Genomic DNA, 20,841 nt, shown 5'->3' with positions numbered 1-20,841 from the left:
AAATAGCAGGGAGTGTAGGTTAATTCCCACACTGCATAAGCATAGTACATCAAGCAAATAGCAGAAAGTGGTGTCCAAACTAGATGTTTTACTAAACAGACTGTTACTGGTGGTAGGGGGTTAGCACAAACCTTGAGAAAGAGCTGATCCATCTATTCATCCATTCATCCATTCATCCATCCATCCATCCATCTATCCATCCATCCATCCATCCAAAACCCATTTTTCCCTTTTCTGAACATGGGGTTGGGATGTCACTTCAACAGTGACAATCATCTAGAGGCAAGGTTCATACCACCTTGTATGTTCACATAGCCCTGCTGACATATATTTTTTCTTCATAAGCTAGTAAATGGTCTGCAAAGAATCAACAGATGAATGATTTGCTTTGCAGTACTAGTAATCCAGTGGCATTTGCTTTAGGTCATATACTCCAAATCTCCATACAGGAAATGTCCTCACATGTTCAAGTTTATACTTAAAGCATAAACACTATCCAACTAGAAGTACTGTATGCACTACTTGAATATTCTCATGGTCTCCTGTCATAATCCAGTTGGCCTATAAGGCTTTGTTTGGTTTCTAAATTAATTGAAACATTACAATATTTATATATGAACTGTAGAATATTGTACTATTACTTTAAGAAATTGGATGTAATCTTAAAAATAAAAACCTTGTACAGCTAAGGCCAACAAAGAAATTCACACAGTACTAGTGTCCACTCTGTTTATTAGCCACTTTCATCAAAAAGACTTCATAATTAACTGTTTAAACTTTTTAGGAGAGTGTATGTTAACAAAGTTTAGACAGTTAATTATTTTAATGTTTTATTTGATTGTGTAAATTGAATAATTGAACATAATTTGGGTGTAGTATTTAAACTGAGTGAATTTTATTGTGAACTTGCATTCTGATGAAGTCTTTTTGATGAAAGCAGACAGTAAACAGAGTGGATGCTAGTACTGTGTGAATTTCCTTGCTGGCCTTAGCTGTGTGAGGTTTTTATTGTTGATGTTGGATTTTCCTCAGATTTTAGTTGGGATGTAATCTTATTGGAGAATGCATATCACATGATCTCACTTGGTGGACTTTGCAGTGATAGTAAAGATTGGTTCAGGCTGGTAAAACACCCACAGCATTGTTGTCATTTGTGATCATTCAGGTGAATACTACAAATAATGTATGGTTCCAGAAGTGAATGGATTTGTTTATTATGGAGTCACTGGGCATTTTGTACTGCTGTATAATATTTCATTTTCAAAATGTTTTATTTTTTATGTCAAGCCGCTACCTTCTCCAGTCATATAACCTATGAAAAGCCCTCAGTGTATCTTGTATTTTGAAGGAAAAAATATCTGGATACACTACCAGGAGTTCTTTCACTGAAAGTGAGTTCAACAGAAAACTAGACATGTTGGATCCAGAAATTTGATTTATTCTTCACAGTGAGTAGAATAGCTGAGAAGCCTGAAAAGGTACTGAATGCCATGCTTCTGCATGCTAAAGGGAAGAATCCTTGAAGATAGCTGTTCATTTACATCTCAAAAACACAAGCAAGAAAAAAAAATGGCAACAGTATAGGAGTAAACAGGGGTTTTACATTAAAGCTCAATGGAAACTATAGAACCTCATGCTGTTTGAGGTAAAGTATTTAGATGAAGAATGTGAATTTGTGAATTACCTGATTTTTTTAAGAAATAGAAAAAGCTGTTAATGCAACATTGTCAAAAAGGGGCAAGTTTTTAATAGAAGCAGATGTGGTTTTGTCAAAAGCTGTAAATTTGTGCAGACTGAGTGAAATTTAAATAATTAACTGAGGAAATTGAATTCAGTAAAACAAGCCATGATTCATATAAAAAATAAAGCCAGTGAAAATGTCAAGTAACAATGATGGCATTAAGAAAGGTAACTATGTAGTAAGTAGGAAGTATGGACCAGCTGAAATGTACGCTAATTGTACTAAGTGTAGCTATTAGTGTGACATGAAAATATGCTCTGCATTAAGTCAGTTTGGTAGACATTGTGGTAGGAAGAATCATTTCACAAAGAAATACAGAAGAAAAAATAAGGCTGCTCAAAAGAATTTGCATGCTATTGAGACTAAACATGAAAACATTTTACAGATAGCATTAAAACAGAGATGATACAATGAAAATCAGAGAATAAAAAGGCAGTGCAACAATTTTTTTTTTGAGAAATTGCTAAGGATGTTCATGATTAATAAGCAAAGTATTGAATCTAAGATAAACACAGATGCAGAACCATAACAAATGCACTATTGCATGGTCAGAAATGCATCTTCCTTTAACACCAACATTTGTCACTAAATTTAAATGCAGAGAAGGAATTTAAAAAAGTAATGCAACCTGCTCACCTGACTATCTTAATTTCTGGAGAAGATATAGACTACTCTACTTTTGTTTATGTTTCTTCAAACATTTCCTTTTCTTCACTTGTTCTTGGCAGCCATGATACTTTGCCTCATGTAATTTATCCAAATGTGTATACAAGGTAACATTGAACTCTTTTATTGCTTTATTATATTGTAAATAGTTTATTTTGTGTCAGAAAACTGCAATTACAAACTACCAGGGATGAAAAGTTGCTGCAAAAGCTTGTACTGAAATGCTGGCACCCACATGCAGCTTTATCCACTTCAAATTATAGACACCTGCAGCAATAAGATTCTTGAAATGCAACCCACTTTTAAAGCGTTACCTGCTCTAATTCTGTTCTCATATCCTACATCTGAAAATTATTTGTATGCAGCTTTCATTTTGCTTTTTCTTTTCACTACTTGCCTTTAAACATCACTAAAATACATTTTTATCCACAGTCTGTTCTACATCACCAGTTCTGTCTGCCTGCCTTTCTCTGACAAATTCATCATGTTTTCCTTGCATGCTCCTACAAGTTCATGTTAATTAGTGACTTCTCCCACTCCATGTGCTGCATCACTTTATTTTATTCTACTTTTCCACTTTCCTTTTACTATCCAAGTAACTTAAAGTTCAGTTTTTTCTTTTCCCATAAAAAATCTTTAATAAACTAGAAAAAAAAACATTTATGCAAGACCAGAACAAATCATTATCATTTAACATTTAAACTGGACACAAAGTCAGTTAGAGCAAGATCCAGAAAATCCTTTAACATATTAGCTTCAAATCTTAGAGCAAACCCTGTGTCTGTGGAACAGTGCATATATTAACCAGCCCCAGGTCATTTTCTTATTTGTTCACAGGTATTGAAGACCCATCTCATTTTCAGCACAAACACTTCAGTGCATCCTATTTACTGGCCCTACAAACAAGAAATTCCATTCCAGCCTGTCCCTCTACTGTAGCCACTGATGCACTGAAGTGTTTGTGTTGAAAATTAGATGGGCCCATCTCTATACCAGAAGAATAATCTGTTTGTAATATGTAATGCTGGTATTATGTAATGCTGTATCTGCTTACCCTTGGAGCTTTTCTCCCCGGGCCTCCGCTGAAAATGGACATGCATCCAGTCGGACTATCCCAGTCAATAAATGTAAAATAAAATAAAATAAATAAATAAAATGCAAAGTTCCTGTAATCATGGCTGCTCAGGTAAAAACCACACTCTCCAAAGCCAAGAACACAGCATCCATGGGACCTGACAACGTCCCAGGCTGCATTCTACATGAACTACAGAACAAACTGGCACCCCACCAAAGTACCATGTTCAACCATAGCCTCACCTCAGGCTTTGTGCCCACTGAATGGTGCACAGCAATGGTTATCCCACTCCACAAAGGGGGAGACACCACGGACTCCGGGAACTACCGTCCCATTAGCCTGACAAGCCTGGTCTGCAAGGCTATGGAACATATCATAATGGAACTTATAAACAATGACATTGGTAATCTCCAAACTCTGGACCCCTCCCAGTTTGGGTTTGTAAATGGCAGATCATGTCTCCTAAACCTGACAGACTTCTTTGAAGTGGTCACCAAAGCCGTAGATGAGGGTATGGTGGTTCACTCAACCTATCTAGATCTTGCCAAGGCTTTCAACACCATCTCCCCACTCTAGAATTATAGATAAACTCACTAAACTAGGTAGAAATCCCTATGTAAAAAAAGAGAAAACTTGCAGAGAAAACCAGTTTAATAAAAAGCAGAGCTTTCGGGCGTAACCCTTCTTCAATACTAATACATTCAAACACTAAACTCTAGAAGCTTAAATACAGGTCTAAAATCACATGACCAGCAGCCAAATGAAATCATGTGACAGAAAACAAATTAAAAATTAAAGACATATACATATAAATATATTAAAAGATGTGTAGATACACAGTATAAAATATTTACTTTACAATATTACGTAGCTTAACTAACACAGGTTTTAAACTGACAGTGCTATTTAAACCAGGATGAGTGTCAGCAGGATGAAGATAGGTCAAGCCTCACAGATAGTCAGTATAATAACACCATTACTCAACATGAAATAAGGTACGTCACAACTTTTAATGGTAGGTCAAGTTCAATTAGACAAATTATTAACAGGAACTGGCCCATTCTGATGGCATTGGATGAACTAAAAACTATATTGGGCACCAAGCCACATTTTACATATAAAAATATGAGGACAATTAAAAGTTTACTCTGTTATAAAGATTTTTATAGACCCTGTTATACACAATTGGCTGCTAAAACTGGTACTTTTCCATGTTTTAACTGTGTTGCCTGTGCTTACATCTTAGGGAATGGTAGTGATATTTTCACTCATCCTGCCAATGGACAAGTATTTAATTTTAAAATTACAGCTACTTGTAACACCACTTTGTGGTTTATTTGGCTAACTGCATCTCATGCAGTTCATTTTACGTGGGAAAAACAATATGTAAGCTTAAGGAACGTGTTATAGACCATAATTCTGAAATTAGGAGAAATTGTGACAATAATGCACTATGTAAACATATTAAAACTTGTGGTGAAACACATACATTTAAGTTTAGAGTGATTGATGCTCTATGTCCAAATGAAAGAGGTGGTGATGTCAACAACCCTTGAGCTCAAAGAATTTGAATGGATATTGAGATTAGCTGCTGACACTCATCCTGGTTTAAATAGCACTGTCAGTTTAAAACCTGTGTTAGTTAAGCTACGTAATATTGTAAAGTAAATATTTTATACTGTGTATCTACACATCTTTTAATATATTTATATGTATATGTCTTTAATTTTTAATTTGTTTTCTGTCACATGATTTCATTTGGCTGCTGGTCATGTGATTTTAGACCTGTATTTAAGCTTCTAGAGTTTAGTGTTTGAATGTATTAGTATTGAAGAAGGGTTGAGAAAGCTCTGCTTTTTATTAAACTGGTTTTCTCTGCAAGTTTTCTCTTTTGAGTTCGTGTTTTGCAGCTGGTTTTACTTGTGTAGAAATCCCTATGTCACAAGATGGGGTTGCCAACTGGCTCACTGACAGAACCCACACTGTGAAAGTAGCAAACTCCAAATCCAACTTCAGACCAGTGATATGTGGAGTACCACAGGGTTCAGTCCTGGGTCCTCTCCTGTTTGGTATCTACTTCTCAGAAGTACAGGCTAACACAGAAGGTCTTTGGCTAATGAAGTTTGTAGATGACTGCAAACTAGGAGCCATAATCGACGATGTGGACATCCTACAAAAGGGCCTCACTGAGACGATGCCTGGTGTCAAAACCATGGCCTCAAGCTCAGTGCCAAAAAGTGTATTGTCACCCCTTTTGGTAAAAACTCTGTACCCATGAGCTACCACATAGGCAGTAGTCTACTTAACACTGAAAGTGTGATAACAGACCTTGGGACACAGGTGGACAATAGTCAATCCTTTGATAAGCACATCACCACAGTAGTCAGGAAATTCTTCTATGTGGCACACCTCATCACAAAAGGTTTCTCATCCAGGAAAAAAAGAGGTCATTGTTCCCCTCTACTCATCACTCATTAGACCCATTATAGAGTACAATGCCCATTTTGGTATGTACCTTACAAGACATCTACAACAACTAGAAAGGCCACAGAAATACCTCACAAAGAGGATTACCAGCCTCAAACAGATGCCCTACGCAGACCATCTCAAATACTCCAGCTTTACTCCATCGCAAATCGTCTATTCAGAGGCGATCTCTGCCTAACATACAAAGCTATGTCAAACCCAGAGCTGTTGGACATGCTCCACTTAAAGAAATCTCAATATCTCTGAGCTACACACTCTAGGGACCTAAAACTTGTCACCGCAATAAGCAAAACATGCTGGGGGGATAGATCTTTGTCCCAGATACTTCCGATACTCTGGAACAAACTACCTATCTATATCAAACAAAGCTCCTCATTAGCACTCTTCAAGAAAAATCTTGATGATTGGATGGAAAATAGGAAATATACCCCAGGGATCAGTTCTGTGGATCTGCTCGACAGGGGCACAGGAAAATAATTTTCTTGGGTGGTGAAGGCCAGGGTACCTTTTTGGCTAGGCTTATATAGGCCCAAGGGCCAATAGCCTAGTACCTACATATGAACCTATGAACCCTGTACTGTAGCCATTGTAACAATTTGCTAGTGAATTTCCTGCTAGTGTTCCATTTTGCTGTCCTACTTTATATTTTTCTTGTCTTGCTAATCTCATCTTAGCTTCCAGAATTTGTCTTCACTGACTTTTGCCTTGCTTGTTGATATCCTTAAACCAGTTGAACATTTGTTAAACATTGATTGCACAGTTTACATTTTGTTGGATTATATCTTGTTTGTTCCTTCTGTTCAGTTGGACACATTTGAAAACAAACTGCTTCATTGTTTTATTGTTATGACTACACACCAGTACATGCATGGATAATGCTATCATCTGATAACTAAATAAATCCAGATGGTGTTTACCTGATTTAGAGATAATCCTTGAAATGTTGTCACATGATGACAGAGAAACCATACATTCATATAGTTTTCCTTCATTCCACTCTTCCATGGAGACATTTATTTTTGCACTGGTGGCATATTTCCCATTATGCATTTTTAGTGTTGCCTCCTTCCTGCTTGGGATTACTTGTGTACCGTTTGACAGCCATGTTATATTAATATCCTCTGGACTAAAGTCAAAGGCACTGCAAGCTAAGCTGATCAGTTTGCCATCCTGATTTTCATCTACTAGGAAGAGGACTTCAGCTTTTGGACACTGTAATGTGAAAGACACTGAAAGAAAAATGGACATGTTGTCAGAGTATGGTTCATGTAAATACCAGCTAAGTGTAAGTATAATGTTTTTATTTTAAATTCATTAACTAAAAGTCTTACCTTATTAATCTGCTTTGCTCCTAAATTGTGGATGAAACAAACATCAGCAAATGAAAAGGAGGTGTCTGAGACCGAAATGTCATGCAGGGGCCCACACACCATCCGAATTACTTAACCTTGGATCAGTCTAGTGTCAGAAGGGTGTCTCAGTGGGAAGATCTATGACTCACAGTTTTAGGGTCCAATGCTCAGTCACAGCCTCCAGTCACTAAGTCTGTGTAGCTTTGACTGACTACTGTTGAAGACAAAGTAGTGAGCTTCTTCCTGTAGCTCAGGGTTTGATTCCCCCGGCCTCCATTTCTGTAATGTATGACACCTAGCAAATACTTACCCAAATGGGGCTCTGTAGAAATTTAGGTTGGTTCTTCAAAGGCCATTGCACCCCATGCCCAATTATTACCTATGAACTAATAATTTAGAAATGCAGACTGCCATTTAATCTATCTGCAGCAGTCTGTAACTTTTATTTTGATCAAGTATTATATCAGTTCATTTTCTGATGCTGACTTTATCACATTCATTGTTTAGGAAGAGCTGAAGCCCATCCTGACGAGTAGTAAGTGTAAGGCAGGGATGCAATAATGGACCAATTGCTGGTCCATTACAGCATGCATATACCCTCACTCACATACTACACCCATACCTACATGGAATTTATGTCCACAAAACAGACTGTGTTTGGGGTACAGGAGGAAACTGGAGCATCTGAATAAAATCCAAGCAGACACCTAGAGAGACAATGCAGGCTCTATACCGGAGGTACCTCAACTGGGACACAACTCTGAGAATGAACTGACAGTATTAAATATACCCTGGTAATAAATGTGATACCTATTAATGTATGAGGTGGTCAGAGAACAAAAAAGTGCGTACAGACACACATGCACACACACACACACACACACACACACACACACACACACACACACACACACACACACACACACACACACGCACACACACACACGCACGCACGCACGCACTCACGCACACATGCACGCACACACGCACACACACACATACAGATAGACACACTCACGTACACATACACACACACACACAAACACATAGTCATACACACACACGCACACACACTCACACACACAGACGCATACACACACACACACACACACACACACACACACTCATATACACATACACAAACAAACACATACACACACGTACACAAATACACCCACACACAGTCACACCCCCACCACACCCCCCCACACACAGACAGTAAGAGTGTGCCTTGCACAGGAGATATGAACTTGATTTGCTGATTACAATTATATGAACATACCAAAAAAATGTATATATTCTTAGATAACCATTAAGAAATATACATGAGAGCAGAGCATGCTTGCACACATGGATGATTTATTTTTATAAAAGATAAATGATACGTGAGAAAGATGATTTACTGTATCATAGGACATTGTGCATTATAGCACCATATGTGTGGTAAGTAGTTGCCTCTGACTAAGGAAATTATCATGAAATTTTGGTACTGCTACCTGATTGCAAACTGAAGTATTAAAAATAGATACATTTGGAAGTGGCGTATTTTCTTCTTCCTAAAGAAATATTTGCACATGAAATTCAACCCTTTATCAGTCTTTAAGATGATGTATTGTTAAGCGTATAATCATTGCTGAATCCCTTATAACTGGCACAATAACCAACCATAACTAGTAATAAACTGTCATTATTAAGGCTGCCAGGCATGCGTACTAATACTGATGAAGAAGCAAGCTTACTGTTATCGGCCGGTTTGAAACCAAGGCTTACAGAAATGCATGAGTAATATTTACTTAAGAGTCATGTTGCAGTGTCAGTTCTCACTGTTTCACGATTACTATACTGAGAGTGCATGATTTTACAAAGTTTTAAGTTTATTTAGGTATTATTTTTCAAAACAAATGTGGTACACTACTATAGTTTATTATGGTTCGACCCTTGTCTCTTTCCTCATGCCCTGACCCACAATTCTAATGTCCTACATGACCATCTCCTATCACCCCTCTCTTCACGCATGCCATACCAGGCTTTTATTGTGCAATCCATTCTTGGTGGGTCAGCATAGTCTTTTCATATGAGAGCTAATGGACTATGAATTGCCCTTCTAATGCCAGTAGCCTTGAACCATTAGTAAAATTGTGATAGTCATGGTGAAGCAACGTGAGTGCCATTCAAAGACTGCCTACTCCTGGTCTTGATGTAAAAATCTGACATACAGCTGAACGTTCTAGGAGTATTTGCTATGTGTATGTCCTGCGAGGTATCTGGGTTCTCCATCCCCTTTGTCTTGTTAGAGCTACTATTTTGCTGCTACCACATATTGTGTGTGGTAGTGAAGGTAACTACCTGCCCAAGGACCAGTGGAGAAGGAGAACAATCCAGGCAAGGCTATTTCATAATTGTTCCCTGCCTGGCATGTATAATAACAATGCCTCATTCTTCAGCTCAGCTCACCTGAGGTGCAGAAGGAAGACCAGTGATGGTACCACTGGAGTGAAACCCTCACCAGGTTTGATGAAATGCTACATCAGGTTCATGTAATTTTACAAAGTAGCACTGCTAAGTATAATAACCAAGTCACAACTCTTCCTTGTTTTTGTTGTTCATGCTCAGAGAGCAAATACCACAAAGATCCATCAAATTGTTCTTCTTTGTTAGAAACCTCTGAGGTCTCTCTAATTGCTGCAGGTTAGTATGGTACATGCCGAATGGGGTGTTAGACTTAATTATGGGCCAGATAAGTCCCGTGTAGGGGGGGGTTATAACTTCTTTTGCTCTTGAGGTGATGCCTTTACTAATCAACTGTGCTACATAGAAAGGTTTCCTTACTGCAGTAGACACATGGTGGTCGAAGTTAAGGTCGCAGTCAGCTTGTGATCCCAGGTCCCTTAGCACTTCATGGGTACTTAGGATACTGTTGTTGATCTGATAGTGTGAAGGGACATTATTTGTGCTGTAGGGAATAATGATACATTCAGTTTGAGACCGTGACTAACGCACCGCTCTTTGGTCTGTGTGAGACCATCCTAGAGTATACTAACATAATTTGGGGATTCAGTGATTGAACTTAGTTTGCAGTTGTCTGCAAATCTGGTCAGCCACAATGCCTTAGTTTTGACCTGAACTTCTAAGAAGTACATAGCAAACAGTAGTGGGCCCATCACTGACCCCTGTATCACCCTGCTGATAACAGGTCTGCTGGTTGAAGTGGAGTTACCCACTTTGATAGTGTGCACCTGGTCTGATATCACCCTTTGTGAGTTCTGGTGTTAGTGTCAGCTCGAAGGTCACTGATTTTTGGTCAGTTTTAACTAATGGGAGTCTGACAGTTGGCAGTGAATCTGTTTGACATGTTGGTGAGGACCAGATCTAGAATTTTTGTTTCTCTTGTCAGGGTATGGACATATTTGTTCCATGGCATTTGAATTAACAAAGTCAGGGAACTCTTGCATTAGTGATTTAGGGCTAGAGTAGGTTTCCCAGCTGATGGTGGGATATCATTCTGTTTTACACCAGGCTAGCCCATTCACTTTACATTTGTACTGAAGAATATTACAGCATTACTGTCCTTTTATGGTCACATGATCAGCAGCTCTCCAGTTCTCTTCACTGTTCTTCATCACTGCATCGTCATCATAAGCCAATACCTTCATAATTCTGCTCTAAAGATAAAAAGAATTCCCCTCCCAAGTGTCTACGTACATCTCCCGAGCTACTTTTAGTAGCACGTTATTTGTTTATATTATTTATTTATTCACTGGGTGGTTGGACTGTCTCAGAAAAGATCAAAGAGAACAGATTACGATAGTTTGGGCAGATGTCTAGAAAAGCAGAAGACAATCTGGTGAGGAAGATTTGGGACTAACAGGAAGAAGGGAAGAGGAAGCGAGGACGTCCATCAAAGAGGTGGATGGATTGTGTGAAAGAAGATCTGTGACAGTCAGGCATGAGTGTTGAAGAAGGCAGGAGTGAGACACTGAATCAAGAGAGTTGGCGACAGTTAGCACGATACCCCGACACCTTGTAGAAAAAATGGGAAAAGAAGGCTGATGATGATGATGGTTGGACTGTCTCAGTCTAGACCCTTTTCTGTCATGACCCAAGCCACAAATGACAGAGAAAATGTTATACATTTTAGAATTATATGCTATAACTCTGTATATAGATAGGTTCTGTTAGGTATTTTACTTTGCTTCTCTTACAGACAACTGTACATATTTTTGCAGAATGTCAAGATTTTTGCCTCATATTTTTGGTCTGTCCCTCATAAAATTAGTGCTTTTCTGACAAATCCGGACCCTGGAAACTACCGCCCCATTAGCCTGATAAGCCTGGTCTGCAAGGCTATGGAACGAATCATCTTGGAGCTTATAAACAAAGACATAGGTAACCTCCAAACCCTGGACCCACTCAGTTTGGGTTTGTAAAAGGTTGATCATGTCTACTAAACCTGATTGAATTCTTTGAAGCAGTCACTAGAGCCGTAGACGAGGGCAAGGTAGTGCACACAACCTATCTTGACCTTGCCAAGGCTTTTGATACCATCCCCTACTCTAGAATTATATATAAACTCACTAAACTGGGCATAAATCCCTATGTCACAAGATGGGTGGCCAACTGGCTCACTGACAGAATCCACACAGTAAAAGTAGTCGACTCCAAGTCCAACTTCAGAACAGTGATGAATGGAGTACCACAGGGTTCGGTCCGGGGTCCTCTCCTCTTCGGCATCTACTTCTCTGAAGTGCAGGTCAACACAGAAGCTCTTTCCCTAACAAAGTTCGCAGATGACTGCAAACTGGGAGCCATAATAGAATCACCTAATGATGTAGACATTCTACAAAAGGGCCTCACAGAGACAGATGCTTGGTGTCAAAGTTATGGCCTCAAGCTCAATTCCAAGAAGTGCATTGTCATCCCCTTTGGGAAAAACTTGGTACCCAAACTACCACATAGGTGGTAGCTCACTAAACACTGAAAATGTGATAAGTGACCTCGGGACACAGGTGGACAGTAGTCTCTCATTTGATAACCACATTGCACATTAGTCAGGAAATCCTTCTACATGGCACACCGTGTTTATATCACGTTATCGAAAGATGAAAATAGCAAACGCTATTTTATCAGCCCCAAAACATCTAAACATGAAAATATCAAACATTCAGAACAGCGAATTTTTTCCCCATGGAAAAAATTTGCTGCTCCGAAACACATACACACAACACAAGCACATCAAACAAACAGCAACCACACACATACACTTAAATTCCTACATCTAATGCTACACTAAACTAAACGTACACTACTATCTACCCACTTACCTTTACCCAAACCCTAACCCTAAGGTCTGTCACTATCGCACACTCAACTAACCTGTGCCCTAACCCTAGCTCACTTAAACTGCCCCTAATGTTAAAGTCTGTCACTATCGCACACATGCCTAACCCGCACCCTAACCCTAACTCACTTAACCTGCCCCTAACCCTAACGTACAAACAATTGCACACTTACCTGAACCCAACCTGTAACTTTCCACCACAGCGTTAAGAATAGCGAAGCCACAGAAACGGCCAACCAAATTCTCTCCCGAGGAAAGAATTTGCTGTTCTGTAGCTTTGCTATTCTTAGCTTTCACTGAATAGTGTTCGATATCAGAACACTCGAAGTTTTAATACTTTGATGTTCTGATGTAGACCCGGCACACGTTATCACAAAAGGGTTCTCCTCTAGAAAAAAGGAGGTAATTGTTCCTCTCTACTCATCCCTCATCAGACCCATTATAGAGTGCAATGCACCGTTTGGCATGTATTTCACAAGACACCTATAACAATTGGAAAGGCCAAAGAAAAACCTCACTAAGAGGATTACTGGCCTCAAACAGATGCCATACACAGACCGTCTCAAAAAACTCCAGCTCTACTCCGTCACATATCACCTACTCAGAGGCGATCTCTGCCTAACATACAAAGCCTTGTCAAACCCATGTTGTTGGACATGCTACACTTAAAGAAATCCCAATCTCTCTGAACCACACACTCCAGGGTCCTAAACCTGGTCACCACGATAAACAAAACATGCTGGAGGGATAGATTCCTGTCCCAGAGACTTCCCAAACTCTGGAACAAACTACCCATTCATGTCAAGCAAAGCTTCTCATTGGCCCTGATTACTGGATGATAAATAGAAAATTCACACCGGGGATCACTTCTGCGGCACTGCCTGACGGGGCGCAGGAAAATAATTTTCTTTGGTGATGAAAGCCAGGGAATCTTTTTGTCTAGGCTTATATAGGCCCCAGGGCCGATAGCCTAGCACCTACCTATGAACCTATGAACCCAAATCACTAAGCATTGAAGTCACTAAAGAATAACATAGATTTGAGTCTCAGACTTCATACCCCTCAGAAAATACATACTAATGAAAATCCTGTTATTCTAAACTTTCTAGGTTTGTAAGAGCAATATTTAAAATGTGTTGCTATTTTTGGCCTTTGTTCTCCATAATGTTAGTGTTTGCCCAGGGTCTTCTTGGAAATTAACTCATGCTGTAAAACATATCAGGAATATACAGTAGTAACAAGTTTAAAACAACTATTGTTTTAAAAACAAAACCTACTACTATAAGTTGTATGCCTCAATCCAAAATATAAAACAATGCTTTTGTACAAATGGTTTAACATGGATAACAACAACAGTTCATAGTGACATTCCTGGTTGGTTATTGTGATTGAGTCTTTCTTGGGTGGGTCACTTGGTCACTTGGACTTTACCTTCACTATTATACTGTTCAAGTAATAAGTTCTTCCATTACTAACCCCCCCCCATACATTATTGCTAAAATATAACATATATGGTATAAGTTAATATTTTAAGTAAATCATTAAAGGATACACTTTTTTCCAGCTATGTATGTGTGCATGGTTAAATCTGTCTTTATATGTGTCAGTTTACCTAACTATCCATCTTTGTAGTATCATATAAAGAAAAGTAACATTATTAAAAGCTGGGTTTAACTTATGTGATTTCCTTTCCTGCTTAACAAGAGTTATAAGATGAATTTGTATGTACAGTCAGACTATGAGACATTATTCACTGCTCAGTCATTCCCCAATGCCTGCTTTATTCATCTCAAGGCTGTGTTGAGCTGGATTCAATCCTGGCAAATAGTGGGTGCAGGGCAGAAAACTAATCTTTGATGTGATACCAGTCTGCATTAAGATGCAAACACACTCACATGTGGTACACATTCTAACAGGCAACTTGGAGGATCAACCATTCACTGATGGCAAGTCTTTAAAACAGGACAGGAAACCAGAGCACTCAGCAAACAGCCACAGGGAGAAAGGGACAACATTTAGACTCCACAAACAAGGCACTCCAAACAGGAACCAAAATGAAACAGCTGAGATGTTAGTGCCCTAAAATTCCAATGTCTTCTCTTTGCCTGAACTGTCTAGCATGTAAGTCTGAAAATGCAAAGTCGGACAACCGGTGGCATTTAAGATATTTATACTATTTTTCATGTAATTTGTTAAATTGCTACAAATGTCCTTTAATGAGATCATTTCCTTGTTCTTAACTCCCCACAGAGTAATTATGAGGTCTAAAGCAGATAGTTGCTTGGAAGTTCCTTTATTTTCTGTCCACAGTCACCATAAAGAATTCATATCTTGTACTGCGTGAACATATTTGCTGCATGATCACATGACCACAATGAACTCCAGCAAAAATGCCATCATAAAGTAGTTGTAAATCCTAGGAATCAATTCACCAAACTGAAAATCTGAGAAATCCTTTTAGTTTATCCCCAGAAAATACTGTATGTATAAATGTATTAAACTTTAATAACCAGCAGCTTGCTTTGTTCGATACTGTCTGAGTTCATTAATTACAATACAGTATAAACCATGCAATCCTGATATTTTTCAATATAACCATGTATACTGCAGTCTTATGCTTCTCTGCACTACTATATTAATGCAAGTTTTTAATTATCTTACCATTATGGCATTTACAGAGTTATTATTTGTTCAGACCACATGCAGAAGCAGTGCTGTATGCATACGTTTATTGAAAATGATCTTACCAAATGGATCCATAATAGTTGCATTTTCCATTGGCTTTTCAGGGTCATACCCAACCATACAGGTATAATTGGCATCAGTGTTTCTGTCACTTTGTGGAATGTCCAACTTGCTCTGAGCAGAGCATTTCTGATTTGCCGTCACACACTGTGGTTCGGTGTTTGTATAACGTAATGCAGGAACATCCTCACCATTCTTCTGCCATTTAACGTATATCCCGTTAGGAAAATATCCATTTATCATACAGAGCAGGAAATGTTGCTGCTGATTCTTGTCAGAAAATGGGCCCAAGATGGACAAGGAAGGTGATGTTTTCACTGTAAGATCAGGATAAACTGTAATGAACTACATATGACTATAACAAAGAAACACAGAAATGTAGATATGTGTCAACATTTCAAAATTTATTCAGTAAACCACCTTATTTCATTTTTTTTCTCATCAACCCTACTTGTTTTATGTTAGTCTCATGGACTGCTAAGCACTTTATATTCATTATTATTTTAATTCTACTGTCTGTCAGGGAAGACTGCGATTATCATTCATCGCAGATTCGGTGAAATAACAATTCCCCATGTCTTCCTGAGCCACCTGCCTTGTGTCGCAAAGTGATGTCTTCCTGCTCATATGTACAGCTGCCTGTCTTAGACATCTGTCCAGCTAAATATTAATGTAAAATTATACACACTTCAATTATGTGGATTCCCAGAAATATTTAATTATTATAATGTCCTTTTTCTGTCTATTTCTTTACAGGTATGCATGTTAATCTCTTCTAGTTTCCCCTTATATAAGCCTTCCTCTAACCTGCTGTTGTACTGCCTAGGATCTAATGACAATTAGGTTTCCTGAAATGCACACAGAACTTCAGATTATATCAGGATAACTTACAGTTAAAAATTATTGCTTTATACTGGCGATCCATCTTCCTTTGTATGCTAGCATTCTGCTATCCTTTCTTTCTGTTCTTTCACATTACTTGGTTATTAAGTATTCTGAAGTAAATACCCCCACCCAGAGTGGTTTTCCTTATTGCATGCTGTAGATGTTTTCCATCCATTTATGCTCTATGCCCCTGTGTGTTTGCATTCTAAGGGCAGTACTTTGTATATTTTGGACTAAAGTTAAGTAACAGTGGCAGTGTTTAAGACTGCACCTTCAATGTTCCCAGATCTTTTCTCATTCTTTATATACGTTATTGCGTATCAAGAGTTTTGTCATCAGCAGAATGGCAACACTTTCCTTTTCCACATAAATTACTAAACATAATGTAGCTTAATATAAACATAACATAACAATGTAACATACCATCAGTTAACACAATGTAATATAAACTAACATAACATAACAATGTAACATACCATCAGTTAACATAATGTAATATAAACTAGCATAGCATAACAATATAACATACCATCAGTTAACACAATGTAATATAAACTAACATAGCATAACAATATAACATACCATCAGTTAACACAATGTAATATAAACTAACATAGCATAACAATGTAACATACCATCAATTAACATAATGTAATATAAACTAGCATAGCATAACAATGTAACATACCATCAGTTAACATAATGTAATATAAACTAGCATAGGGTAACAATGTAACATACCATCAGTTAACACAATGTAATAAACTAACATAGCGTAACAATGTAACATACCATCAGTTAACACAATGTAATATAAACTAACATAGCGTAACAATGTAACATACCATCAGTTAACATAATGTAATATAAACTAACATAGCATAACAATGTAACATACCATCAGTTAACATAATGTAATATAAACTAACATAGCATAACAATGTAACATACCATCAGTTAACATACTGTAATATAAACTAACATAGCATAACAATGTAACATACCATCAGTTAACATACTGTAATATAAACTAACATAGCATAACAATGTAACATACCATCAGTTAACATACTGTAATATAAACTAACATAGCATAACAATGTAACATACCATCAGTTAACATAATGTAATATAAACTAACATAGCATAACAATGTAACATACCATCAGTTAACACAATGTAATATAAACTAACATAGCATAACAATGTAACATACCATCAGTTAACATACTGTAATATAAACTAACATAGCATAACAATGTAACATACCATCAGTTAACATACTGTGATATAAACTAACATAGCATAACAATGTAACATACCATCAGTTAACACAATGTAATATAAACTAACATAGCATAACAATGCAACATACCATCAGTTAACACAATGTAATATAAACTAACATAGCATAACAATGCAACATACCATCAGTTAACACAATATAATATAAACTAACATAGCATAACAATGTAACATACCATCAGTTAACATAATGTAATATAGCATAATATGAAAACGACATTTAAGAACTTTGTAACTTTACAGCACCTAAAAATAACTCTCTCATAATGACAAACCAAGATTTTATCTTACAGCGTGTGATGTCACGCATCTGATCTGTAGGGTATGTATCATTTCACCTAAAACTCACTTCACCTAAAGCTCACTTCACCTAAAACTCATTTCACCTAAAACTCACTTCACCTAAAACTCACTTAACCTAAAACTCACTTCACCTAAAACTAATTTCACCTAAAACTCATTTCACTGACAAGTAGTACAATAAGGCAAGTCAAATGTATATGTCCTTTTCCCCACTGTAGTGTGATCTTGGTGTTAGTATATATAGTTAGGGGGGTGTGGGGTTGGTTTTATGTTGTCTGTTTTTTTTTTTTTTACATTATTTGGTAAAAGCCAACTATCTGGGGTCTATGCCCCTCACACCCTGCCTAACTATATATACTAACTCCAGGATCACAGTACAATGAGGAAAATGACATATACCTTTGACTTGCCTTATTGTACTACTTGTCAGTGAAATGAGTTTTAGGTGAAATGAACTTTAGGTAATTTGGTCTCAGTAAAATGAGTTTAGGAGAAATTAGTTTTAGGTGAAGTGATACGTACCCGATCTGTATTAGTATCTAATGATATGTGTTTTCACTAGTCCTTAGGATAAAGTAGCGCCACCTAGAGGTTTACTTTGTTATATTGATATAGATGGATGTAAGCACTGACCATTTAGAGTTTAGAAGTTTTCATCCACTGTGGTTATGGATGAATAGGGATATTTCATGAAGCCCTCAGGAGATGTCTAGGAACATTGCAGCAACTACTCTACACTAGATAAGTTCTGTGTGAACACAATCGCTGTTTGCTATTAGAGCAGAAATGTTGCTGGTATGCCCTGAGCACCTGGTGGCAAGCTGGAAGTACCCTTTCCCCCCTTTTTGCACATGGAGTTGAGATGTCACATCAACAGTGGCAATAATATAGATTAATTGTATAGAATCATATAGATCACCCCACGTGGCTAACCCTGCTGTGATTGTTCTTCCATACCACACACAGACATATGCACACATGTGCATATGGGCAATTTAGAGTTTCCGGTTCAATGTCGGGACGAGGCAGTATGAGTGGCAGAGGGACACTAGGGGGTAGAAATGATATGTTGGCTGCGTTGTGAAGAGCCAACAGTAGCAGAAGGACTGAAAGCAAATATATGCTTCTTTATGTGACCATATTTTATCTAACAAGAACTCTACAAACTGTTACCATGGCACAGAAAAAAACAACAGTCTAAATGAAGATCCCATCCACCGCCTTACTCAGGCACCAAGTCTTGCTTTTTGCACTTTCAGAATTTGCACATTAAACCAACTTACTTTTCACTTAATAAAGTCAAACATCTTGTGCTATTTTTTCATTAATTTTCATGCTTATCTGGACCACCAACATATTTTAACTTCATTTATTTCATTTTTCATCAAGATGAGAGCACTAACAAACATACCTCTCAACTGTACAGATTTTTGCAAAATGTCCAGATTTCTTGCCTCATATTTTTGGTCTGTTTTACATAAAATTGTGGTTTTATGGCAAATTAGTGACAAATCATTAAAGACTGAAGTCAGAAAATAATGACAGGCATTTGAGTTTCAGACTTCATACCCTTCAGAAAATTCATGTTAATACAAAACCTGTTATTCTATCAACTTTCTACGTTTGTAAGAGCAATATTTAAAAATTGTCCCTAATTTTGAGCCTTTGTCCTACTTTTATTTATGGTTTTGTCCAGATTTCTTGCTCTAAGAGGTTGAGAGGTATGCTAACAAATATGAAACTTGAGGGGAAACTCTCTAAAACTTGTAACTTGTACCATTGTTGTTTAGGGTCGTATCTAAGCATGAACTGACTTGTATGAAATGAAGAAAAAAAGGCAGTTTTCAATGTTATTTCATATTGCAGGTGAAAACCATCAATGTATTTAGCAATTTTACTATTACTGACGGACAGAGAGAGGATTGTAGGTGAAAATGAAATTTGGGGCAGAGTACAAACCAAGAAAGAATCAGTTATATGTCATACATTTGTTTTAAACTTAAAATCAATGGGTTTAAGACACAGAATATAGCTCAGGTGGATGTACAAGATCTCATGGCACTTATCAAAAGGAGTAGGGAAGTTCTTCAGTGACCTGTCTAAATCTACCCTAGTCAGTATGAAAACCACCTCAGGTCTCAAATGAAAAGAGGCCATTGGCCTAGTGGGATAAACACAGTCAACAAAGTTTAAATAAATACATAAGTGTAAATAAATATATAAAAAATAAGTACCACTGAAGACATCTGTCTCACTGCTTTTACTTCTGGGAGCTTTTTAATGTTACGAGATTTAAATGTGTCAACCACCTTACCTGGTATTCCAAGATAGAGTACCTTAGAATTTGGATCCAACTTGCATACAAAATTGTTCTGGCAGTAACTCTGAGCTAGAAAATTCACCCGCCAGTCTTCTGCCATTTTATCAGAATAAAGCCTAACAAAGGCTAACACTGCATTTGTTTGACCTGAGGATAGTACTGTTCAATGCTAAAGTCTTAACGCAAAACTCCACTTCCTTGCAAAGTCTCCTCACCCTGGAGAATGCAGACATCTGTGTAGTTACATAGACATGGTCAAAATCCGTGGCGAGCACCCAGGCAGTGCAAGGCTGTAATGCCTTCCACACAGTTCAGGTACTGCTCCAAAAGAAACAAAATGTGCCTATTTTCATCAGAAATGACCACAACTAATGACTGGTTAAGCAGTGTGATTCACTTGAGCTTCTTCAAATCCAACCCATTATAAACAAAGTTCCATATTTTATTATTACTAGCTATAGATATCCATATGGCCAAGATACCCATACCACATATTTAAACCTACTGGAGTCACTCAAAACTGAATCTGGCACTCTAGTTCTGGGTGACCTCAACTACCACACTATAGACTGGGAAACATACACATCTCTCAGTATGTAAACCCAGAGATTCTTGGACTTTGTC

At 37.6% G+C, this 20,841-nt stretch overlaps 1 gene segment (V, D, J or C); it reads right to left on the bottom strand.

Moving 5' to 3' along the window:
* The window catches only part of LOC122814894, a 129,986-nt gene that overhangs the window by 14,636 nt on the left and 94,509 nt on the right, over nt 1–20,841 (bottom strand). Inside the window, 2 exon segments of the C gene segment in view lie at nt 6,887–7,198; nt 15,407–15,721. Coding sequence covers nt 6,887–7,198; nt 15,407–15,721 — 627 coding nt within the window.

Source organism: Protopterus annectens, chromosome 11.part0 (genome assembly GCF_019279795.1).
Source record: "Protopterus annectens isolate FY-2018-M chromosome 11.part0, PAN1.0, whole genome shotgun sequence".
Taxonomy (NCBI): Eukaryota; Metazoa; Chordata; order Ceratodontiformes; family Protopteridae; genus Protopterus; species Protopterus annectens.
This window is presented reverse-complemented; position numbering and strand designations above follow the sequence as displayed.